Genomic DNA, 24,235 nt, shown 5'->3' with positions numbered 1-24,235 from the left:
ACGCTCACACAGGACTCTCCCCTGATGCCCTTTTACTAACCCCAACCCCACACACACCTGCCAGTCTCGGAGGCTCTGGGCCAGTGGGTGCTCAGAGGCCCTGGGGACCAAGGGCCAAAGCATGAGGCTGGAACCGGCCTCAGCTCGAGTAACAGTTGATCACACACCCACAGCTGCACAAGGCACTCACACTCGGAGCCTCACAGTCACACCCCACACAAAGACATCGTCACTGCCACCGGCCCCAGACATGCACAGTCGCCGCACAGCTGCAATCCGACCCGCCCCACTCGAGGCCCACCCGCGGCCCACCCGTGCCCCGCCCCCGCCAGCCCGGCCCCGCCCCTTCCGAGGCCGCGTCCCGCTTCCGGCCAGCCGGTCGGGTCAGGGTCCTGCGGCTGCAGGTTGCATGAGGCCACCGCGACTCATGAAGGTGTTTGTCACCCGCAGGATCCCCCCCGAGGGCCGGGCCGCGCTCGCCCGCGCCGCAGAGTAAGAGCCCGGCTTCCCGCGCCGCTGCGCGCGCCGAGTCCCCTCCGTCCGGGCGCGGGCTGGGGTGGCGGCGCGGAGGGGCCTGCGGGTCCCCGGCCCCCGATCCCACCCAGCGTGACTCAGCGTCTCCAGGCGCGCCTTTGGGGGCGCCCGGGGCTATCTCCGGAGGCCCCAGCTATTTTCACTGGGGAGGCTGGGGCGGTCCTAGGGTCAGAAAGCCGGGATCCCGCGCTTGGGCCTTGGCTGGACTTTCTACCCTGCGCCCGGCCGGGACAGTGTTGGAGTTTTGGGGACGCTTAGAGAAAGTTCTCTGGGGCCAGCTTTCTCCAGGCCGGTTGCAGTGACGCCGGGACCTGCAACTTCCCTGGCACTTGCATGGGGGTGGGGGAAAGGGCTGGAGCCCTTCCTGGTCATCGGCCTGGGGAGAGGGACCGCCCCAACGCAGGGTTCAGGCTGTTAATCCTTTAGTCTCCGAGGTCACCTTTGGCAGGGTCAGGGACCTTGGCAGCCATTGGCCTGGTCCCTTTGGCCAGTGGGCAGGGGAGTTTCATGACCCTTATTAAATTGAACCCTGCATGCCAGCCCTGCCAGGTGTTTCATATAAATGAACTCTTTTAATCCTTGCAATTAGTTTGATCCTGTGAAGTTGGTACTATAAGAAAAATGGAGAGGTTAAGCACCTTGCCCACAGTCACACAGCTCTGCGTGTGGCAGAGCTGGGATTTGAACTCAGCTTGTCTGACTGCAGTCTGAACCCTGCGCTATACACCATACACCGCCAGTGCCAGGCAGGGAGCAGATGGAGCCTAGCTTCAGAAACCAGTGCCAGGGGAAAAGGAGATGCGTTTATTTAGTTCAGTGCGCCACAGCCTTTGCTGAGGATCTCTCGTGCACCAAGCGTTGAGCGGGAAGAGGGGCAGCAGAAACAAGGGCAATAACGGCAGCAGCTCACACTGCTGTGGCACCGGGTGCCGTGCTCGTGAAAAGGAGGACAAAAGGTGGCCTGTGCTGGGCTGTCGGCGGTGCTGCAGTGGGGTGCTCCCTGAGGTGCCAGCAGCCGCACTGTGTCTTGCACGTGAAGATGCTCCATCCATGTTGACTGCGCTGAATTCGGTGGCAGTGGCAGGGCTGGGGGACTGCCCAGTGCGCCCTGGAACTGCTCTGTGTGGACTGGCTTTGATCTTGTCCGTCCTGGCCAAGTGCAAGTAAAGAGTTTTCCATTTCATGGGCTCATAGGATAGGACGTGCAACTGGATGTGGATCCAAGCGGCATCTGATATGGACCCCTGCCCCTGCCGCTGGCCTTCCTCACAGCTGGCCACCCCGAGAGGGGGCTCCCTGCCCACGAGGCCTCCTGTGAGAGTGGGAAAGCTCTTCCTTGCATGAGCTGAGGCTGTCCCCGTGACTTTCTTCTTTCAGTTTAGGCTCTTGTCAGCCCTCTGCTCTGTGACAGCCCTCCACCCTTCAGCCCCGCTCAGGGCAGTTCTCCGGTTGCCCATGCCTGACCCTACTTGCCTCAGCCAGCCCCAGGCAGCCTAGGCCCAGAGCAAGCAGAAGGCCCTGTTTCGCGCTCTGAAGGGGCCTGCAGACGTGGCCTGGAGGACTCGGGAGGCCTGCGGTTGTCTGCGCCTCTCCCCTGCGGCTGAGTGGTCTTTCCTTTGCCTTCAGCTGTGAGGTGGAGGAGTGGGATTCGGATGAGCCCATCCCCAACCAGGAGCTCGAGCGAGGCGTGACTGGGGCCCACGGCCTGCTTTGCCTCCTCTCTGACCGCGTGGACAAGAGGCTCCTGGAGGCTGCAGGTGGGTGCACTAGGCGGGGCCGGGAGGACTCCGAGGATGTCCTGGCTCTGTGGGGCATGTCAGGCTGCTGCTGCCAGCTCCCCAGGTGCGTCTGCAGTGACGCTCGGAGTCCCGAGGCTTGCAGTACCAGGCCAGAGGAAGCAGTTGTGTGCGGCTCTGCCTGGCATGCGCATTGCCTCTCTCTCCTGGCTCTGAATCCCTGGAGGGAGGCCCCAGGAGGGCAAAGACCGTGGCATGGAGGCAGGCAGGTGTGGGGAGAGCACCTGAGGCCTGGGCCCTCGCCCTGCCGTAGCCTTGCTTTTGTGACCTTGAGCAGGCCTGCCCCTCTGAGCCTGTGTGTGGCACGTGGGAAGGCTCTGGATCCCACGAGGAAAGATACAAACGATGCTCTTTCTGCACAACAGGAGCCAATCTTAAAGTCATCAGCACACTGTCCGTGGGTGTCGACCACTTGGCTTTGGATGAAATCAAGAAGCGGTAAATGCAGCTTGGGCTCTGGAAGGAGGCCTGGAGTGAGGGGTGACCCGTGGAGAGGGAGGAAGAGGAGCCAAGTATTTATTTGTTTTCACTTCTTATCTCCCGACTATTCAGTGAAAATGCAAGGTGGCTCATGATAAAATCTGCCTACATGTACACTGGTCAGAGACAGTGGGTGACATCTGTCCAGGTTCAGCCTTTCACATCCGTTATCTTTTTTGACCTCTGCAGCAACCCCTTGAAGTAGAAAAGGCAAGTATTATTTCCCTCTTTAGATAAGGAAATTCAGAAAGATTAAATAGTTGCCCCGGAGTTTGGACTCTGATCTTTCATCTTCATATCCTTCTCAAAGTGGGAAATAATTGAAATGGGAGTGAGGGCTGACCATTTCCTGAGCGCTCATTTACAGCTCTGAGCTCCCCGGCAGGCAGTGCAAAGAGGGAGCCGAGCAGCCCCATGGAAATGTCATAGCAGTAGAAATTGGTGAAGGTGCTGGAGGCCAGTGTCACTATCACACGTTTGATTCACAGTGGGATCCGTGTGGGCTACACCCCAGATGTCCTCACAGATGCCACGGCGGAACTCGCCGTCTCCCTGCTGCTCACCACCTGTCGCCGGTTGCCGGAGGCCATCGAGGAAGTGAAGAAGTGAGTGAAGGCCTGGTGGGAAAGTCGGCTCTGCTCAGCAGCTGGTTCCTGGGCACCCAGTGTCCCCCTGGCCCAGATGGTATCCCTGTCCCCAGATGTGCCCCATCTAGTGAGGGGGGACAGACTCAGCCAAAATACTGTAGTACACGGCGGAGCTGAAGTGCGCAGGGCATGAAGGGAACTTGCGAGAGAAGTAAAGGAGGGACAGGTAAACCTGGCCTGGTTGGTGAGGAACGGAGGGAGGCTGAGGCGGGGGGCGTCCTCTTGAGCACTTAGAGGGCCAGGTCTGCCATCACTCACGCAAGGCAAAAATCCACAGAGCTCTGGAAACTGAAGGTTGTTTCCTGACCCTCCTGGTGGGACGAAGAGGATGCTGTTTGTGGTTTGTCCCCCCGAAGGCAGGCTGGGTGTGGGCACGTCTTGCTGCAGATGCGCCCGTGCGTGGGATACAGGTGCTGCCCTGCTGCTGCAGAGGCGTTTCACAGAGTACAGCACGTGCACATCTTTCTAAAGTCCAAACGTTTGAACAGTCTGGCCTGAGGGTTCAGATCAGGGATCTGGGTCTATATATCCAGAGTTGGGGAGGGCTTTCCAGGTGCAGGACCGGCCTGAGCAAAGGTGAGGCGGCTTTAAATGCAGCCCCTCCGAGGATGTGGGCCCACAGCCTGGGCTTGGGGGGACGTGGCAGGGCGGAGGCTGGACGGCAGCGTGGGGCTGGTTAGACGCAGGGCTGAATGTGCGCTCACCCTCCTGAACACCAAGTCATCAGCCTCATTGGAGGCGGCTCAAGCCAGGCTCCGTGCCCCTGTCTACCCTGAGCAGCGGGGGGTGGGCCTGTGCCTTTACGTTTTGTTATTTCCTTGGAGCGCTGAGAACACTGGTTTTGGAATCTCATATCCCGAGTTTGCTACCTGCTGCTCCCAGCTCTGCCCTGGCTGTGTGACCTCAGACAGGTCACCCTTTCAGGTCTCAGTTTCCCCATCTGCACATTGGGATGAGAACCGCTAAGGCCCCTTCTAGCCATCAGATTCTGTGTCCTTGATGGCTTTGCAGGACGAGTCGTTCCTGCTGCTTGTCCGTGGCACCAGGTGGCTGTGGCTGTAACTCAGGCCACACAGTGGACTCACTGGCCTGGAGGACAGGGTCTACCCTTCGGACCACAGCCCCTGCCCAGAGGTACTGGGTCTGTGTGGTGGGCCCTCGTCATTGCCCAGGGCTCGGGCCTCTCACCTGCCGCTCTCCCTCTCCTCAGCGGTGGCTGGACCTCGTGGAAGCCCATGTGGATGTGTGGCTATGGCCTCTCGCAGAGCACCGTCGGCATCGTCGGGCTGGGGCGCATAGGTAAGGCCCCGCTTCTGTGTGCCCGCCCGCCTCTCGTGGCTTGGTTTGAGTCTCCGGCACCCCGCGTCTGGATGCTGACAATCATGGTTTGGAAAGGGCCACTGTAACTGCGTGTTATCAGTGCACTTGGTGTGCAACGGGCATGTCCCTCAGAAAAGACGCAGCTTCAGAAAACACAGGCAGAAAACCCCAGGAATTCCTTAAGACTTCACAAGATGACAGAAGCGAGTTATAAGAGCCAGGGTTCCTCGTGACTGCAGCTCCCTGCAGAACAGATGAAAGCGATACTGGCTGGGTGGGGCCTTAGGGGGTTTACTGTGGGAGAGCCCGTGCTCCCCTAGGCCTGGGTTCTGGAAGGCATTTGACTTGTAAAGCCTCAAGTCAGGAACCAGAGGGTCCAGTGGGCAGAACTTACCTGCAATTCTGCAGATGAGGCGGAGCTTTTTTCTCCTGTGGCCCCCATTTGGAGAAGTCTGGCATAAAGGCTTTTGCTCAGCCAGGCAGCCCTCATGGCTCTCTGGCCTCCTGCCTGGTGCAGAAGTGAGAGTGAGGATGGAGAGTGGATGATCTGGCCAGCTAGCAGCCCTGCCTCTCACACCAGAGAGTTGCCTGGAGGAGCCCACCAGCTCTGGGCCATGTTCTGAGTCTGAAAACCCAACTGCCCGAGCCTGTGCCAGAAGCAGCAGCTGTGAAAAGGTCTTACAGATCTGGGGCAAGCTGGCAATGCCACCAAAACGTCAAACGAGGTTTGGGGCTGCATTAACAAAAGCAGAGGGTCCAGAAGGAGGGAGGGGACTGTTTGGTCAGATCTCTCCTGGGATGCTGGGTCCAGTTCTCAGGAAAGTTTAGTAAATGAGCCTCAAGATGGCTGGGGCCACGTGAGGACAGCGTTAGCTAGTCACAGCCACAGAGGAGCTGTGGTGCTGCTTCCAGATGTCTGAAGGGCTGTCACATGGACCCCTGAGGTCAGTGTAGGCTGGCTGGGGGCTGGCTACACTGGGGCAGGACCAGTTAAAGCTGGGACCTTGCGGATGAAAGAACCCACTCACCCCGCACCCCCCACGGGGCTCACTGTCCTTGGAGCTGCAGGGTGCCACCCCGCCCTCTGAGGGCTTCGGAACAAGCCATGACTCTGACTCCTTGTCTCCAGGCCAGGCCGTTGCTCAGCGTCTGAAACCGTTCGGCGTCCAGAGGTTTCTGTACGCGGGGCGCCAGCCCAGGCCTCAGGAGGCAGCAGCGCTCCAGGCGGAGTTTGGTGAGTAAGCCCTGGACCTCCAGGGAAGGCCCCTGTGGCTCAGTTCGAGGGCTCTCCCTGTTTTGTGTGATGGCAGCATTTGCAGGCAGAATGCAGAGCTCCAGGTGTGTCCGGGGCCCATGGTGTCCCGTGGGTGTTATCTAACCTACCTGCTTCTGGACACAGAGGCCACTCAGGGAGCACCTGGCGGAGCAGTGGGGACGGGGGCAGATGTAAGGAATTGCTGGGAACTTTCACTCACAGCTTCCTTCATAAACTGGGAGCCACGCCCCGCAGCCTCGTGTCCAGGTGGATCCAGCCCTCAGGCAGGTGCACAGTGTGGTGAGCAGAGGGCAGGCTGGGTTTCGGCCCTTCCTCACCCTGTTGGCACATTGGGCCGTGAAGTTAGTGAAAGCCAGAATGGCCCAGATCCCACTGTGTGACCTTGAACAAGATCCTGCCCGTCTCTGGCCTCAATTTCCCCATCTGTTAGACCAGTGGGTTGGACGAATGATGTAAGACGCCAGGATCCCACGAGTGGCTGTCAACTTCGTATAATTATCAGAGTTGTCCAGGTAGAGACAGGCCTTCAGGAAGCATTTGGGAGTTTCCATTATGGGAGAGGGAAAGACAGGTCTGGTCTCCTGCACTCTTGCTGTCCCTAACCTGGGACTCAGCATCTCATGGAGCCCTGCCCTCCCCCAGTGTCCATCCCCCAGCTGGCCGCTGAGTCTGATTTCGTCATCGTGGCCTGCTCCTTAACGCCTGCAACCACGGGGCTCTGCAACAAGGAGTTCTTCCAGCAGATGAAGACAACGGCTGTGTTTGTCAACATCAGCAGGTAACCTGGGGCCGCCTGACACCCCTGGGTCACCAGGCAAGCCTCAAGAAGGGCTGTCCCTGCTGCTGTGATCTAAGGTTTTTCTTCTCCATGGCTGAGCTCGCTACTCTCCATACCAGCCAAACAGCCAGCTCAGAAATAGAGTCAAGGCCCCAGAGAGCTCCCCAGGCTGGGAGCGAGGAAGAGCCGCAGAGCAGGGCTGGGCCTGTCTTGTTCCCAGCAGTACCCAGCCTTGCTCAGGGCCGGACACATAGCAGAGTTGGTTCAGGGAGTGAAGGCATACGAGCAGCGAGTTACCAGGAACCTGGGCAGGCTGTGTTCCTCTGTACCACAAAGGGTTGGACTTCACCATCTTAACAGCCCTTCGGAGGTTAACCTGCCATTGCACTGCGCCTGGGTCTGTCTGTGTAAGTCAGGAACAGCTTGAACCTTTGTGCTCCTGGGAAGGCAGACCCAAAACCCAGTTGTCTTGGTTCATCAAAATGTCCCCAGGCTGCTTTCAGGCCACTGGGCATGTTATGGGAGCACAGTTTCCCTCTCTGCCACTGCGGCCCCTTCCTAGCTGGTGCCCTTTGTACCTGCTTAAATCAGATTGGAAGTCAACAAAGATGAGAGAAGGGATTGGATGAGGTCACCCCCAGTGCTCTCCACCCCAAAGGTGCCTGAATTACTGCGGTTTAGCTACAAAGGAGGTGACCTGGAAGAGGAGGGAAACATGCAGGAGCCAGGGCTCCCGCTGATGGCCCCAGCGCCACAGCTCCCGTTGCCTGCACACCTCCACGCACCCAGGCATGTGCAGGATGCTGCAGTATTGATTATGGCACGAGTAGTACTTAGTGCACAACAGCGAGTCTAGCAGATCGGCTCTTCACTGCGGTGGCTCAGTCACAGGCAGGAAGGCTGCTCACTCAGGTCGACGTAGTTGGGTGCATCCTGTGTCTCTGCCCTCGGCTAGGCAGCTGCCTGATGGCATGCTGCAGTGGGTCTCGGGGAGGGTCTGGGAACCCACCACATCAGAAACACCTGGATGGGGTCCCACACTGATGCCCACTCCCGGGCCCTGTCCATGCAATAGTGCCTGACAGTGAGCTTTAATCCTCCCAGCCCTCCCGGGAGCTGGCTGGTGTTCCCCCTGTCTTACAGAGGAGCCTGACACACAGTATTTGAGACACTTGCCCAAGGTCACACAGCTAGAAAGTGGCAGAGCTGGGGTTCTCTGATTAGAAGACCTGTATTACTCTACTGACTTACTATAAATAAGTATACAATAAGACTTATTGCCTTAAAAGTCAGTGCTAAGAGCTAAGTGGGTGGGAAAATTCATTCTGTGGGTTGTTATGCCCTAAAAGCGGCCTGGGCAGAGGGAACTTCGGGGCACCCACATCACCACCATCATTCCCAGGGGAGACGTGGTAAACCAGGATGACTTGTACCAGGCCTTGGCCAGCGGTCAGATTGCAGCTGCTGGACTGGATGTGACGACCCCAGAACCACTGCCTACAGACCACCCTCTCCTGACCCTGAAGAACTGTGGTAAGAACTGCGCTTTTCCAGTGCAGTCACAGAGGACCACGGTGGTTAAACGTGGTCTGGAGGGGCTGGGTATGAAGCTACCACGGGCAGTACCGAACACAAAGGGACACACCCAGGGACCGTAAATGTTTGCGCTACTAGTGACACTGGTACATAACAATGTAGGGGAGAGCCTCCTGAGCATGTCCCTAAAGGAGTGAATGTATTATATTATTTAAAAACAGTGGATTAGGGGCTGGCCCAGTGGCGCAGTGGTTAAGTTTGCGTGCTCTGCTTCAGCGGCCCAGGGTTTGCAGGTTTGGATCCTGGGCACAGACCTACACACCACTCATCAAGCCATGCTGTGGCAGCATCCCACATACAAAACAGAGGAAGATTGGTACCAATGTTAGCTCAGCGACAATCTTCCTCAAGCAAAGAGAGGAAGATTGGCAACAGATGTTAGCTCAGGGTCAATCTTCCTCACCAAAAAAAGAAAAAGTGGATTGACTTCATGTCTTATATCCATAGCTAGTCATGGGTAAGACCCGTTACTATAAATTACTGTTAGCAGTTCAAGTGTGAGAAATTAGTGTAATTACAATACCAATATCTGTAACTTGTGCCAGTTATTAAGCTGTTGTCTTGGTTCCAAACCCACCCTTGTGTATTCTGCTTTGTGGCGCAGGGGCTGGGACTCTGCACACCCCATTTCTGCTGGGCCCTGTCAGGGTGATGCTGGGGGCAGCAGGCCCCAGCTCCCTCCCACCTGTCTGCCTGTGAGCGGCATGCAGCAGCAGTTCCTTCTGTAGCGGCTGGTGAAGCCAGCTTGCAACTTTCCAGCATGTGGTTAACCATCGTGCCTCCTCAGACACGGGCCACAGCCAGTCAGTGCCCCAGCCACAGAGGGCTGAGCGCAGCTCCAGAGGGGCCCTTCCTTCCGTCTTAACACTCCCTCCTTTTCCCTCTGCCCCCCAGCCCTGGGGAGGTGGATGCTTTAGTGCAGGGTTCTCAAGCTTTCATGCTCATCAGCCACCTGGAGGAACTGATCCCATGCAGCGTGCTGGCCCCCAAGGGCTTCTGCTTCCGGAGGTCTGGGGTAGGGCCCGAGTGTGCTGCTGGGCCGGGGACCATACTCAGAACCGCAGGCTTAGTGTTCTCTTTTTAGACTCCTCAGTTACCTAATTAATAGTTCTTTGTATTCAGTTCTCGATTCAGTTACTGGTGTGGTTTCTGCCTCCGGGCTAATACATAACTGAGTGCTAAGGGCCTTAGGTTGTCTGGCCAGTCCATGTCCTTTATTTACATTCTGGAATGGAGACCCAAAGAGAGGGTCCTTAGCCGCCTTCCCCGCAGTGAATGCTCCCATTATTGTAGCCCTGGGAAATGCTCCTGTCCCTACCCATGACTCCAGGCTGAAAGGAACTTTGGCTGTGATGACCTGGAAAACTGCTCCATCCCCCCAAGCCCTGGGAGTTCAGCTCAGTGCCCTGGGTACTCTTTCGAAAGGTGCTCTTTGGGGACAAGTGACCTCACTCGCCCTGCAGTGGGGCCAGAGGCAGTGGTGCTGTGCAGCGTTCCATCTTGTCATTCTTGTAGATCAGCAGCACTGAGGCGTTGCTCTCAGAGTGCAGGGTGTGGACGAGCAGTTACGCTGGTGCCTGGTCTCACCCTCCGGTAACTGAAGGGCTGGGCCTACACAGGCTCCGAGACCCCTTCTAGCCCGGCATTCTTTGTTTAGGATACATACCCCTTGTCACCCTTGCGTCTGGGTTCCAGTAGCCTGGAGTCCCTTTACTCTGTTACTCTGCCCCGAGCCCTGGAGTGCAGTGCTTAGTGACAGTGGGAGGGAAGGCAAATCAAGGAATACTGAGGCTGATTCTCTTTGTTCTTCTTACCGGCAAACCTGAGCCATGAAGAAGGGCCTGGTTTAAGGCTCCTGACCCACCCCCCTTACCTCCCTCTCTTCCTCTTTCCAGTGATCCTGCCCCACATTGGCAGTGCCACCCACAGAACGCGAAACACCATGTCCTTGTTGGCAGCTAACAACTTGCTTGCTGGCCTGAGAGGGGAGCCGATGCCCAGTGAACTCAAGCTGTAGCCAGACAGGAGACAAACAGCGCCCTGGGAACTGCTGGATGTGCCCAGGCTTGGACTAGACCCTCAGGATGGAGCCAAAGTCCAATCTGTACTGATTCTGCAAGGGGAAGACTAGTGCTGAGAGATGTGCTTGCCCCCCTTTGTGGTTGGAAATTTCTGAGCCAGAAGTATGTAATCCTATTAAATAATTCTCTGAGAGATCGTCTTGGTCTGTAACTGGGCGAAGCTAATGACACAAGCACCTGCTTAGCTTTTCTAAATCAGGGCACCTAGTGTGGGTTCTGCTTCCCAGCCTAGTCCTCACTCCAGCATTTTAATTATTAGAACCGGCCCAGAACACCTTGCCCTTCATCCTCTGCTCAAATTCCTTCACGTGTCCATAACTGAGGTGGGGACAACCATAGCCCACTTGTGACCATGGCACTTGAATCTGTTACCCAGACCATCAGGGCAAATTAAATATACACAGCAAAGAACTAGGTAGGGTCAAGAATAACTGGAGGCAGGTGGGTTTCTTAATTTTTATTTTAAAATTAGGATTAGCACCTTCACGCTTTGCTCCCTTTGTCCCTCTGCTCCTCCAACCCCACCCGCAGGTGGATGCCCTTTTTCTAATCACGACCTCACTCCTCCCCAAGGCCAAGCCTCCAGTGCCAAGGCCCTGCTCCTGCCATAGGCATCAGGTTCCAGCTCTTCCTCACCAGCCCAGCCAAGCTGAGGAGTGGAGTTTCCAACCTGGGAGGCAGGTAAGGGAGTGGCAGGAAGCGCACGATTAAGCAGGCCCTCTAAGAGTAAAACTGGGTGGACCAAGCACGAAACTTTGCACAGGCCACGGCTCACAGGCAGACAGTGCGGGCAAGGCAGAAGGGACTACACCGAGGGGAACGACCAGCGACTGTTACTAACTGACAGCATTAGAGTATTTTCTGGGAGGCTTGGTAAAAAACTACTGCCTAAAGCAGCGTTAGCAGAGAAGGCAACACTGCTTGCTTTTATTGTTCCAACCTTAATAACCTAAGTAAAGGAAAAGAACACATATTTAGATAGAAGTATGTATGTGACAAATTTTTTATTTCAAAATCTCAAATTTTGACCAGCATAGCACCACCGACATGGGTGCCCTGATAGAACTTTATGATTTGATCACCAGAAATGATGCTGCCAGGCTATAATTAAGGCTAACCAATCAATATCCAGGTACCCAATACCAGTTATAATTCAGGTAGAAAACTAGGGATCACAGGAACCCTGGGATTGGTTTTCCAGGGAACCTCTGGATTATTTTTTAAGTGCTACAGCATGTATGAGGACTCTGGCCCGCGAGCTTGCTTCCCACACGCAGAAACTGATTGCCTACAGAGGTAGATGAGATTCCAGATTCCATCCAGCAGTGGAGAGGCAGGGCTCCAGCCGCTGTGTCAGAGACAGGTCCCGAAGCAAAGTCCACTTACGCCCGACTGAGGTGAGGGGCAGCCTCCTGGCACCCTCCTCAAGACGGAAGGGAAGCAGGGCCGCCACTCTCTTCTTGGTGTCACTGGTTCCTCGCCCTGGGCCCAGGCAGGGCCTCTCTTGTTGTCCGTGGTTAATCTCCTCACAAGACACTGTCACCACATCACGGAGAGGGTTGGTTGTTGAGCCTCCTCGCGTCCAAGTCAGAACATGACTGCTGACGAGCTGCACGCAGCTCAGCTTCCCAGGTGACCCCATTCCCTCCGACAGTCTCCCACGTCTGCTGGGAAGGAGAGGAATCACAGAGGTTTCCCTTTTGGCTCTCCTCCCTGGGAAGCAGTTCACAGGAGATGCTAAACCCAACTATGAACATTATGAGTTTATCCACAGACAGATGTGTAACTGCACACAGTAGATTACGAGAAAACACACGCTAACTTTTATTTTAGGCTACACATTCCTAGCTTTCTAAACACAAGAACTGAAGGATTTCTCTCAATTATGCACAATGGTTTGGTGTCTCTAAGCTGTATAAAAAATGAACTCGTGTTCATGTATGAATTAAACTGACTACATGAGCTCCACAGAGACACATGAACCTGTGCTGTTCCCTGGAAGCATATGAGCCAGGGCTCAGTCTAACACAAGTGCCACCAACAGCCCTGATGGCACAGGGTCAGAAGACGACAAGGCAGGTGGGGCTGCAGAAGTGAGGCAGTGGGGCCTAAAGAGCCCTGGGCTGTGACCCATGTGTCTCCTGGAACAGTCTCAGATGCTACTTGGTGACTTCTGTGTTCTGGGCTGTCCAGCCCTCTTAGAGAGTCTGGAAAATGTTGACCCGCGAACACTGCCATGTTTGGCTTTCAAACAATTTCAAACCTTCAGTATTGGGTTGGGGCAACAACAAAAGTGCAGGGTCTCTACTTTTAAACTCTAGTATATATAGTGGAGGGCAGGCTGACATCATTTTTGGTTAGTTTATAACTGAAAACAGTCATCTAGGCCTGGAAAAGACAGCATATGGGGCACAAGAGTGAAGAGAGGAAGCACAGGACGGGCCTATCACTGGGTGAGACGGGTCAGTCTGGACTGGCCCCCGAAGTCTGGATGGAGCAAAGGGAACGTGCACCATGAAAGATCCCACAAAACAGGACTCCACGTCATCAGAACAAAGACAAACACTAGCTCTTTTCTGACTTCCAAACATGGAACTGTAACATTTGTAATCCAAGTGGGTTAAAATACTGCTAAAATAGCACATACAGAAACAATATCTTACTTGTCACTCCCTACAAGAACATACTCTATTTACAACTTTGTTTTTAAAACCAGAAAAACCGTTAAAACATCTATTCAACAGTGATGTTTTCAAAAGTATATACACCTAACAGCCCAGAGAATGCTCACTCTGGACCCAGTGTCAGCACCATCAAAGTGCAGTGTCTGTGACTGCAAATCAGACAAAAATAAAAAAATACAGTACTTTCTGAGGCCTAAGACTAGCTCATGATAGACTTTAAAGCATTTGTGGCAGACAGGCGTGTCCTCAAGAGCCTTCCTCTTAGGCATAAAGTTGCCACTGGTTACACATAAGTGCGTTTTGCATCACTGTACATGTATATAATATTTCCATCAGAGGGTATAGGAAATTAAATGCTTCACAAAGTTTTACAAAAACTGCTAAAAAATTTTTTTGCACTTCAATTTTTAATTTTTAAATGTGCCACTTTTAACAACATCAATTGCAAACTACTTTCTGACTGCATACGCAACCCTAGGGAAGAACCTGACATCAGGGATGGCACTCCCCTCTGAAAGCGTGCACGTCACTCAGAAACGCAGCAGCACGAGCGCTACGCACACTAGCTCTCCACTTAGTATCAACGGAATCTGCAGAGAGCCACTGGGCAGCCTCAACCTCAACAGCATTAATACCAACCGAGAGAGATTTCAGTTTTGGTCCCAGCCCTGGCGTCGGCCTTATCTCGAGAGGTCGAGGTCAGAGCAAAGTGCTGGGAAGGTTGCTGCTCTGCCAGCGCAGGCAGGTCGTCTTCGAGTGTTTATACAGATGGCTGGACTGACTGAACCTCTTGCCACACTTGAGGCAGGCGTAGGGTTTTTCACCCGTGTGAACACGGATGTGTTTCTTGCAATCCGTCAAGGTCAGGAAAGTCTTGCAGCAGATTTTGCAGGCGTACTTGCGAGCTCCCTCCACAACCAAGACATTATGCTCAGACAAGGCCTTCTTGCACTTCGACAGGACGTCAGCTGATGCCCTAGTCAACTGTGGGGGGCCGGGCTGGGAAGGATGGCCGTTTTCAAATGAAGACGTGGCCCCATTCATCATTAACTGGGAGCTCGCTGGGTTTTCTGGGATCTGTGAGCTCCTGACAGAAGTTACAACCGGCATTTTGGGAGCTATCCGGCGGTAGTATGGAAAGTTACTGGCTCCTCCTCTCGGGGAGCCCATCATTACCCTGGAGAACGAGGAGTGGAGGCCCAAACCAGACCTGGAAAAATCCATCCCAAACTGTTCTCCTCCTTGGTAGCCTGAAGTCTGCACACACGGCAGGCCCATCACTTCCTGCATAGGCCTAACAAAGTGGGACTCTGCAGGCTCACTGAATGGGTTCTCCACATGAGCACCAGGGGCTGAGGAGGGCCCAACCGCAGGCCCAGCCTCTGGACTCAACAAATAAGGGGCCTCCCCCTCCAGCCGGCAGTCACTAGTGGTGTTTGGGATATTATCATCATTGTTCTGATTTGCACTAAAGTTACTTCCTCTGCTCTTGTTAAGAAAACTTGAAATGCTAAAGGTGGATTTATGTTCCAGGTTATTTGTGACTTCCAAAATATGGATGTCACCTCCCCTGTCAGTGCTAGACTGGGGATCTGAAAAACTCCGATCGCTGCTTTCAGGGCTGAGGTCTATCTTCTCGGCGCTGACCACAACTCCTTCCACTTCCACAGACTCGCTCCCTTCTGCTTGTGAGGTCACATCGCTTACTTCATCCTGGGGCTCTGGAGAGCTCAGGGGCTCCGATTTGACCACCACTCTCATGTGCTCCTTCTCACCAAGGCCACCCTCAGGATTTTCACACTGAAAACCACTTTTCTCAGTTGCGGCCTCCTGCTCAAAGCTAGTCTCAACCTGAGTTGCGCGAGAGGCCATGGACAACTGTGCCATGTTGCCAGCAGCGTTATCAGACTGACTAGGCACCTGGGCATCTTCTTGAGCACCAAAAGACTGGTCAAACATGATGGCACTGTCTTCCTGGTTGTCGGTCATTCCATCAGCCTTAGGGTTATCCACAATTTTCAGAGAATCTGGTGAAAAGAACTCCTCCCGAGAATGAACGCCTGATGGCCCATTCTCTGGTGTAACATCGGTGATGGCAGACTCATCCATGGTAGGTCGGAGGCGTTGTCTGGCCCGCTCCTCTGCAGACTGCTTGCGCTTATGAAGGCGTCTCATCGGGAAGGCCGTCCGCTGGTCCAGGTTCCCGCGCATTGATGAGCTCATGGGAGCTGGCTGCTCCTCGCCACTTTGGCTGGAATTGAGGGCTGAGCTCACGATGCTGAGTCCCAGCTGCTGCAGCATAAAGGAGCGCTGCATACGGGCACTCTGCTCCTGAACGCGCTCACTGGGGGGAGACATGGGCAGCGTCCTTGTCGTTAAGTAATGTTTACATGCCTTAACAACAGAGTTCAAATGCAGGTGAGAGGCTGCCAATAAGACATCCATAACATTGCTTTCCCCCAGCATGAGGGTGGAGGTGTACATCATGTCAATCAGGGCAGCAAAGGCCTCTGCTGTCACTACCTCGCTATCCAGCTGGATCATGTTCATGGTCTGATCTCCCTCTGCCACTGAAAAGAGGGCTCGGAAATGCGTGCTGCATGCTGCCAGTACAGAGCGATGGGCTTTAAAATGTCTATTCCCCACTACAATGACACAATCACAGAGCTGGCCGTGAAGTCTCTGGTAGTTCAGTTGTTGGAAGATCTGTTCAAAATGTCCAGGAAAATCCATGATCCTATGGGAAAAACAAGGAAAGAAAGTGCTGAGACTCAGAAAAGCTTAAGTCAAAGTCAGAGTACAGAGGATGTGATGAAAAGAGACATAGATGGCCAAGCTTGGACCTTTTAAAGCTTGTGATGTGAGCCTGGCCCAGTGGCATAGTGATTAAGTTGGCACATTCCACTTCGGCAGCCTGGGGTTTGCAAGTTTGGATCCTGGGCATGGACCTACACTCCACTCATCAAGCCATCCTGTGGCAGCATCCCACGTACAAAATAGAAGAAGAGTGGCACAGATGTTAGCTCAGTGACAATCTTCCTCAAGCAAAAAGAAGAAGATTGGCAACAGATGTTAGCTCAGGGCCAGTCTTCCTCACCAAAAAAAATAAATAAAGCTTGTGATGTTTCTGATGATGAGCACAGAGACTAAAAACCTGTCAAATAAGGGGCAAATGCTAATTCAGCTAACAGCCCTAGAAGCACGCACACATGTGGGATCAGCTACTGGTTGGTTATAGGCTCCCCTTTGCTCTTCATATGACCCACTTTAAACACTTAGGGCCCATGTTAGAAAAAACCAGTGTGGGTGTGGGTGATGAAATATCCACCCTACAGAAGTTGGTTAGAGTTCTGCATTCCCTGAGGACAATGAATAAACTCCAAGGAATTCCACATGAGTCTTCTAGCAACCTTAAATAAGTGAAAAGGGCAAATCAATATCAGTGGGGAAGATTTCCAGTTACAGATGGTCACAGATTGCACACGTGTTTACCCCCTACTCATTCCTGAAACCCCTTTAAAAAGATACTAAAGTGTTTTGGTTTTGTTGTTGTTTTAAAGGTATAAACCCACAAGGAAAAAAAGAATGGGAAACAAATATCAATAGCATTTTGGGAGCTGGTGAGCAGGTGAATGAATGAGTGCTAACTGACTTAGCATACCTAGAAAGCTAAATCCTAACTGGCAGTGGATAAAACCACCTGACTTACATATAAGCGCCCCCACTCATCCAAAGGCTCCAGTATTGGCTGCTAGACTGAGGATCTGCTATAAGATAATAACCTCCTTGGAACTTGGCACTTATTAGTATCTGAGTTTACTTTCTAAGGAGGGGGCTATAGAGTTGTGAGCAGTAATTGCATGTTGTTTAATCTCCCCAAAGCCTTGAGCTCTGTGGGCCCTGAGTGAGTTGGGTGGGGATCGGGGTGTATGAGCTGCAGCCTACCATTGTTGACCCTTTGCTCCTAGCAGGGAATCTTCATCAAGCAAGAGAGGGGCAATGGGAAACTATGTGTTTTAGTGATATATTTTGTTGTTGGAAGCTCATCAAAGGTAGAAAAAACATAGGAGGTAAAAGAATGTGGCCAACATGTGGCCACTGCTTTGAGGCGTTTTACCATCCCAGTTGTTGCTCTGTAAATACAGCAGAGGCCTGTGACTTAATGCTCTCGTTGGCACCTTAAGTCCTGGTTTTTATGGATTTAGAGTTTGCCATTTTTTTGCTATTTCTGAGGGAGCCTGAAGGTGGGCTGTGGTCACTTGTTTTGCTGAGTCCTAACTTTGGCCTAATCTCTACTGCCAGGGCCCCAGAGCAGGTGGTTGAGCCTGGTGCGCTGCTTGACACCCATGTTGCCTTCTGCTTGCCACCGTCCTTGCAATGTGCCATATGGTATTTGTGAACGTGGAGATTTGCAAAGATCTGAGGGGATATACCATTAGAATGTCAAGGATCTACCATGTTTTTTTAAATTTCATTTTATAAAAGTTAATATGTGTATATGTTTATATTTTAAAAGCCACATAGTTCTATAAGGCTTAGAGCTAAAAGCAAGTAGTCCCCTTCCCCTCCAAATTGCCACTCCTCAGAGGCAGCCGCTTTGAGTTGTTTCAGGCGTTCTTCCACTATTGACTTCTGTATTTCTAAGTAACACACTTTATTACTAGTTCTGGAGATAGTGTTTCCGACAGTATTTCTTGACTACTGGGGAAGGTGAGAATTCAGCTTTCTCATACCACATCTCCTCTGCCTCCCCTCCCGTGCGAACTGGCCTTCCCTCACTCTTCCAGTAGCTCAGATTTGGTTCAGTGTTCACATTATTAAGACTACGTAAATGTTGTCCACAAGCAAACTACATAGTGTGCTGCAACTAAACACCACTTATTTTTCCTGGAGTTAATAATTGCCGCTTTTAAAGTTTCTTTTCTTTTTAGTGACCTATCCTCACACTTTCATGGAACTGTTAAATTCTTAGCGCTCTCAATCGTATGATGCGATCTACCCATTCTTCTCTTTTTGTTTCTTGGGGAACACCTTCTTGGAGTCCTCTGTTTTCCTGCTCCAGTCCGAACTGGTTGCTCTCCGGCCCTGCTGCCTAGCTGTCATCGGGGCTTCACTGTCATCTTTAACATTCTCTTTGCGCGTTTTCTGTGGTGAGTCTCCAATTGCCTACATTCTTTGTCTTCCTTTTCTTGGTTTATTCTTAGCTTCCTTAAGCACCTTTAGTAGTTTCCTGTGAAAGGATATGTAGGAAGTAAACTTTTGAGTTCTTGCTTGTCTGAAAATGTCTTGGTCTACCCTCATAATTGATGGATAGTTTGGCTGGGTATGGTCTAAGTTGGAAATAATTTTCTTGGAGAATTTTGAAGGAACTCTATCACCTTTTAGCTTTCAATATTGCTTTTGAAAAGTCTAATGCCAGTTTTATTCATGATTCTTTGTAACCGGAAGTGTGTGGCCAGGTCCTCCTTCTAGCCTGTCTTAGTTTGGGAGCTTCACTGAAACCTGTCCACCATGGGTGATCCTGCTGGTATGTGAAATAGCAGTGGCATAACTTTCAGCATCACAACAACACACAGCTGCCACAGTATGACAACCGACAGACATAGTGTGCTTCCCTGACTGGGGAAGAAACCTGGCCTCGGCAGTGACAGCACCAAATCTTAACCACCAGACCACCAGGGCTGGCTGGTAAGAAGCTAGGGTAAATAAAAAAAAAGCTCTAGAGTGCCAGCCCTGATGACCTAGTGGTTAAAGTTCGACACACTCTGCTTTGGCGGCCAGGTTCGGTTCCTAAGTGTGGAACCACACCACTCATCTGTCAGTAGCCATGCTCTGGCAGTGGCTCACATAGAAGAACTAGAAGGACCTAGAACTAGAATATACAACTGTGTACTTGTGCTTTGGGGAGGGAAAAAAAAAAAGAAAAGAGGGGAAGATTGGTAACAGATGTTAGCCCAGGATGAATCTTTCCCAGAAAAAAAAAAAAGCTCTGGAGAATTTAAAACTGAGAAAATTTAAAAATATTTATTTGTTAATTTATTTAAAAATAATAATAAACAATTACATGTTAACACAAGCAACTTTTATGAAAAAACTAAACTTTCCCCAAAAAAGAATGAGAAGAGTGGTATTGTTTTACATTTTTGCATTAAAGAAGCTAGCTAGATTCTCATATTTGCTTCTGCATTCAGGCTTTTGCAACATCATGCATCACATGGCCTCTGGAAAACTCCACTGTACACTCGTGAAAGAACTGAGAGTGAAAAGGGCAACTCAGTCTTTGTATTATTATAAAAATAGTTCTGACCTCACAGACCCCTTGAAAAAGTCTCAGGGGCCCCTGTGGATCCTTGGACTATACTTTGAGAACTGCTGATCTAATGAAAATTCTAACCATACTGGGAGGATGGAGGAATGGGGAGTCTGAATTGAAATACAGAGAGCAAAACTAGTAGAATTATAAGGAGAAATGAACAAAGTCATAAAAAACAAAATTCTTATTTCTAACCAAGGGGAAGTCAATAGATAATGCCTAAACTGAAAAATTAAGTAGGTCCAAGCATGTCATTTAACATATGTATGTAAATAACATAAGAATTAGCTAAGAGTTGAAAGTGGTGGTCTTGGGAAAGAGAAAATGGGGAGCAGGGAGTCTAGGGCTTGGTGTTGGTCTTGAGTCTTGTAGAACTATTTCATTCTTTAATGTGTACTTAGCAAACTACATAAACCTTTGGTAAAATTTCTTTTTAAAAATCTAAAAAGAAAGAGGGCTTGAACAGACCATAAACACACACACAGACACAATTAGAAAAAACTGCCAAAGAATTACTGCCCCCTTGAAAAGGCATCAGTACCAGATAGTTTTATAGAAAATATCTACCAAATGCTATGGAAAAGATAACTCCTACATTATTTAAATCACTTTAGGATAGAAAGCTTCCCATGATGCAATACTGAAGTAAACAGTTATTATATCACATGCCAGGCAATGCAAGCAAATACTGACCAATCTTTCTGATTGGATCAGTAAGGATGAATTATACATAGGGAAGAGCAACCTACTGCTATGAGTACACTGACTAACTTTTAAGAGAAGCTATTTAATATCCAGTAATGCATGCATAACTCAATTAAGGTAAAAATGGAGCTATCAGTTAAACCAAATGAGAAATGCAGCTGACACACTAGCATCATTTTTTTTTTATTAATGTTATGATAGATTACAGCCTTGTGAGATTCCAGTTGTACATTATTGTTAGTCATGTTGTGGGTACACCACTTCCCCCTTTGTGCCCTCCACCCACTCCCCCTTTTCCCTGGTAACCACCGATCTGATCTCCTTGTCAATATGTTAACTTCCACCTATGAGTGGAGTCATATAAAGTTAGTCTTTCTCTGACTGGCTAATTTTGCTTAACATAATACCTTCGAGGTCCATCCACATTGCTGCGAATGGGCCAATTTTGTCTTTTTTTATGGCTGAGTAGTATTCCATTGTGTATATATACCATATCTTCTTTATCCAATCATCAGTTTCTGGGCATGCAGGTTGGTTCCACGTCTTGGCTATTGTAAATAATGCTGCGATGAACAGAGGGGTGCAAGGGACCCTTGGGATTTCTGATTTCAGGTTCTTAGGATAGATACCCAGTAATGGGATGGCTGGGTCATAGGGTATTTCTATTTTTAACTTTTTGAGAAATCTCCATACTGTTTTCCATAGTGGCTGTACCAGTTTGCATTCCCACCAACAGTGTATGAGGGTTCCTTTTTCTCCACAACCTCTCCAACATTTGTCGCTCTTGGTTTTGGATGTTTTTGCCAATCTAACGGGTGTAAGGTGATATCTTAGTGTAGTTTTGATTTGCATTTCCCTGATGATTAGCGATGATGAACATCTTTTCATGTGTCTATTGGCCATCCTTATATCTTCTTTGGAGAAATGTCTGTTCATATCCTCTGCCCATTTTTTGATCGGGTTGTTTGTTTTTTTGTAATTAAGCCGTGTGAGTTCTTTGTATATTATGGAGATTAACCCTTTGTCAGATAAGTGGCTTGTAAATATTTTTTCCCAATTAGTGAGCTATTTTTTTATTTCAATCCTGTTTTCCCTTGCCTTGAAGAAGCTCTTTAGTCTGATAAAGTCCCATTTGTTTATTCTTTCTATTGTTTCCCTCAACTGAGGAGTTATAGTGTCCGAAAAGATTCTTTTGAAACTGATGTCAAAGAGTGTACTGCCTAAATTCTCTTCTAGAAGACTTATTGTTTCAGGCCTAATCTTTAGGTCTTTGATCCATTTTGAGTTTATTTTGGTGTGTGGTGAAAAAGAATGGTCAATTTTCAATCTTTTGCATGTGGCTGTCCAGTTTTCCCAGCACCATTTGTTAAAGAGACTTTCTTTTCTCCATTGTAGGCCCTCTGCTCCTTTGTCGAAGATTAGCTGTCCATAAATGTGTGGTTTTATCTCTGGGCTTTCAATTCTGTTCCATTGATCTGTGGACCTGTTTTTGTACCAGTACCATGCTGTTTTGATCACTGTAGCTTTGTAGTATGTTTTGAAATCAGGGATTGTGATTCCTCCGGCTTTGTTTTTCTTACTCAGGATTGCTTTAGCAATTCGTGGTCTTTTGTTGCCCCATATGAATTTTAGGATTCTTTGTTCAATTTCTGTAAAGAATGTTCTTGGGATTCTGATTGGGATAGTGTTGAATCTCCAGATTGCTTTAGGTAGTATGGACATTTTAACTATGTTTATTCTTCCAATCCATGTGCATGGAATGTCTTTCCATCTCTTTATGTCGTCGTCAATTTCTTTCAAGAAAGTCTTGTAGTTTTCATTGTATAGCTCCTTCACTTCCTTGGTTAAGTTTATCCCAAGGTATTTTATTCTTTTCGTTGCGATTGTGAATGGGATTGAGTTCTTGAGTTCTTTTTCTGTTAGTTCATTGTTAGTGTATAGAAATGCTACTGATTTATGTATGTTGATTTTATACCCTGCTACTTTGCTGTAGTTGTTGATTATTTCTAATAGTTTTTCTATGGATTCTTTGGGGTTTTCTATATATATAAGATCATGTCATCTGCAAACAGCGAGAGAGTACTTCATTGCCTATTTGGATTCCTTTTATTTCTTTTTCCTGCCGAATTGCTCTGGCCAACACCTCCAGTACTATGTTGAATAGGAGTGGTGAAAGTGGGCACCCTTGTCTTGTTCCTGTCCTCAGAGGGATGGCTTTCAGTTTTTGTCCATTGAGTATGATGTTGGCTGTGGGTATGTCATATATGGCCTTTATTATGTTGAGGTACTTTCCTTCTATACCCATTTTATTGAGTGTTTTTATCATAAATGGGTGTTGGATCCTGTCGAATGCTTTCTCTGCATCTATTGAGATGATCATGTGGTTTTTGTTTCTCATTTTGTTAATGTAGTGTATCACGTTGATTGACTTGTGGATGTTGAACCATCCTGTGTCCCTGGTATAAATCCCACTTGATCATGGTGTATAATCTTTTTGATGTATTGCTGTATTCGGTTTGCCAGAATTTTGTTGAGGATTTTTGCATCTACGTTCATCAGTGATATTGGCCTGTAGTTCTCCTTCTTTGTGTTGTCCTTGTCAGGTTTGGGGATCAGAGTGATGTTGGCTTCATAGAATGTGTTAGGGAGTACTCCATCTTCCTCAATTTTCTGGAATAGTTTGAGAAGGATAGGTATTAAATCTTCTTTGAATGTTTGGTAGAATTCTCCAGAGAAGCCATCTGGTCCTGGACTCTTATTTTTGGGGAGGTTTTTGATTACCATTTCTATTTCTTTACTTGTGATTGGCCTATTCAGATTCTCCATTTCTTCCTGATTCAGTTTGGGGAGGTTGTAGGAGTCTAGGAAGTTGTCCATTTCTTCTAGGTTGTTCAATTTGTTGGCATATAGTTTTTCATAGTATTCTCTTATGAGCCCTTGTATTTCTTTGGTATCTGTTGTGATTTCTCCTCTCTCATTCCTAATTTTATTTATTCGAGATTTCTCTCTTCTTGGTGAGTCTGGCTAAAGGTTTGTTGATTTTGTTAATTTTTTCGAAGAACCAACTCTTTGTTTCATTGATCCTTTCTACTGTCTTTTTTGTTTCAATATCATTTATTTCTGCTCTTATTTTTATTATTTCTCTCCTTCTACTGACTCTGGGCTTTGTTTGTTCTTCTTTTTCTAGTTCTGTTAGGTGTCGTTTGAGGTTGCTTATGTGAGCTTTTTCTTGTTTAGTGAGGTGAGCCTGTATTGCGATGAATTTCCCTCTTAGGACTGCTTTTGCTGCATCCCAAATGATTTTGTATGACGTGTTCTCACTTTCATTTGTCTCCAGATAATATTTGATTTCTTCTTTAATTTCTTCAATAATCCATTGTTTGTTCAGAAGTGTGTTGTTTAGTCTCCACATTTTTGCACCTTTCTCTGCTTTTTTTCTTGTAGTTGATTTCTAGTTTCATAGCATTATGATCAGAAAAGATGCTTGATATTATTTCAACTCTCTTGTATTTATCGATGCTTGCTTTGTTTCCCAAAATATGGTCAATCCTTGAGAATACTCCATGTGCACTTGAGAAGAATGTGTAACCTGCTGTTTTTGGATGAAGTGTTCTATATATATCTATTAAGTCCATCTGGTCTAATTTTTTATTTAATTCTATTATTTCCTTGTTGATTTTCTGTCTGGATGTTCTGTCCATTGGTGTTAATGGTGTGTTGAGGTCCACTACTATTATTGTATTGTTGTTGATGTCTTCTTTTAGTTCTGTTAAGAGTTGCTTTACAAATTTTGGTGCTCCTGTGCTGGGTGCGTATATATTTATAAGTGTTATGTCTTCTTGGTGGAGGGTCCCTTTTATCACTATATACTGTCCCTCTTTGTCTTTCTTTATCTGTTTTGCTTTGACGTCTACCTTGTCTGATATTAGTATAGCGACACCTGCTTTCTTTTGTTCATTATTAGCTTGGAGTATTGTTCTCCATCCCTTCACTCTGAGTCTCACACTAGCATCATTTTTAATATA

The 24,235-nt window shown here is 49.3% G+C and overlaps 2 protein-coding genes across 5 annotated transcripts in view; one reads left to right on the top strand and one right to left on the bottom strand.

Moving 5' to 3' along the window:
- The first annotated feature begins 255 nt into the window (after positions 1–255).
- GRHPR (glyoxylate and hydroxypyruvate reductase) lies at positions 256–10,641 on the top strand. 2 transcript variants are annotated; one of them, XM_070519170.1, is made up of 10 exons: positions 335–492; positions 2,161–2,291; positions 2,696–2,768; positions 3,299–3,415; positions 4,469–4,591; positions 4,668–4,756; positions 5,907–6,011; positions 6,696–6,831; positions 8,234–8,364; positions 10,323–10,641. In XM_070519170.1, the coding sequence occupies exons 1-10, from the start codon at positions 410–412 to the stop codon at positions 10,442–10,444; spliced, it is 1,110 nt and encodes a 369-aa protein (XP_070375271.1). In that variant the 5' UTR covers positions 335–409; the 3' UTR covers positions 10,445–10,641. The 2 variants fall into 2 exon arrangements, with proteins under 2 accessions (XP_014716634.2, XP_070375271.1); XM_014861148.3 differs by lacking the exon at positions 4,469–4,591 and having other exon boundaries at positions 256–492.
- Positions 10,642–11,497: 856 nt separating this feature from the next.
- ZBTB5 (zinc finger and BTB domain containing 5) overlaps positions 11,498–24,235 on the bottom strand; it is a 37,652-nt gene continuing 24,914 nt past the window's right edge. For all 3 annotated transcript variants that reach the window (XM_014861151.3, XM_014861149.3, XM_014861152.3), the window contains exon 2: positions 11,498–15,929. In XM_014861151.3, coding sequence (XP_014716637.1) covers positions 13,892–15,925 — 2,034 coding nt within the window. In that variant the 5' untranslated portion in view covers positions 15,926–15,929 and the 3' untranslated portion in view covers positions 11,498–13,891. The remainder of the gene's footprint in view (positions 15,930–24,235) is intronic.

Source organism: Equus asinus, chromosome 10, assembly GCF_041296235.1.
Source record: "Equus asinus isolate D_3611 breed Donkey chromosome 10, EquAss-T2T_v2, whole genome shotgun sequence".
NCBI lineage: Eukaryota > Metazoa > Chordata > Mammalia > Perissodactyla > Equidae > Equus > Equus asinus.
Note: the sequence above shows the minus strand (reverse complement) of the source record. Positions and strands in the feature narration are given on the sequence as shown.

Excerpts from the sequence above, each read along its gene's own strand:
- GRHPR (XM_070519170.1), top strand. The coding sequence starts at position 410 with ATGAGGCCACCGCGACTCATGAAGGTGTTTGTCACCCGCAGGATCCCC. Across the intron at positions 493-2,160 it reads GCGCTCGCCCGCGCCGCAGA|CTGTGAGGTGGAGGAGTGGG; the intron begins GTAAGAGCCCGG and ends CTTTGCCTTCAG. Across the intron at positions 3,416-4,468 it reads GCCATCGAGGAAGTGAAGAA|GACGAGTCGTTCCTGCTGCT; the intron begins GTGAGTGAAGGC and ends ATGGCTTTGCAG.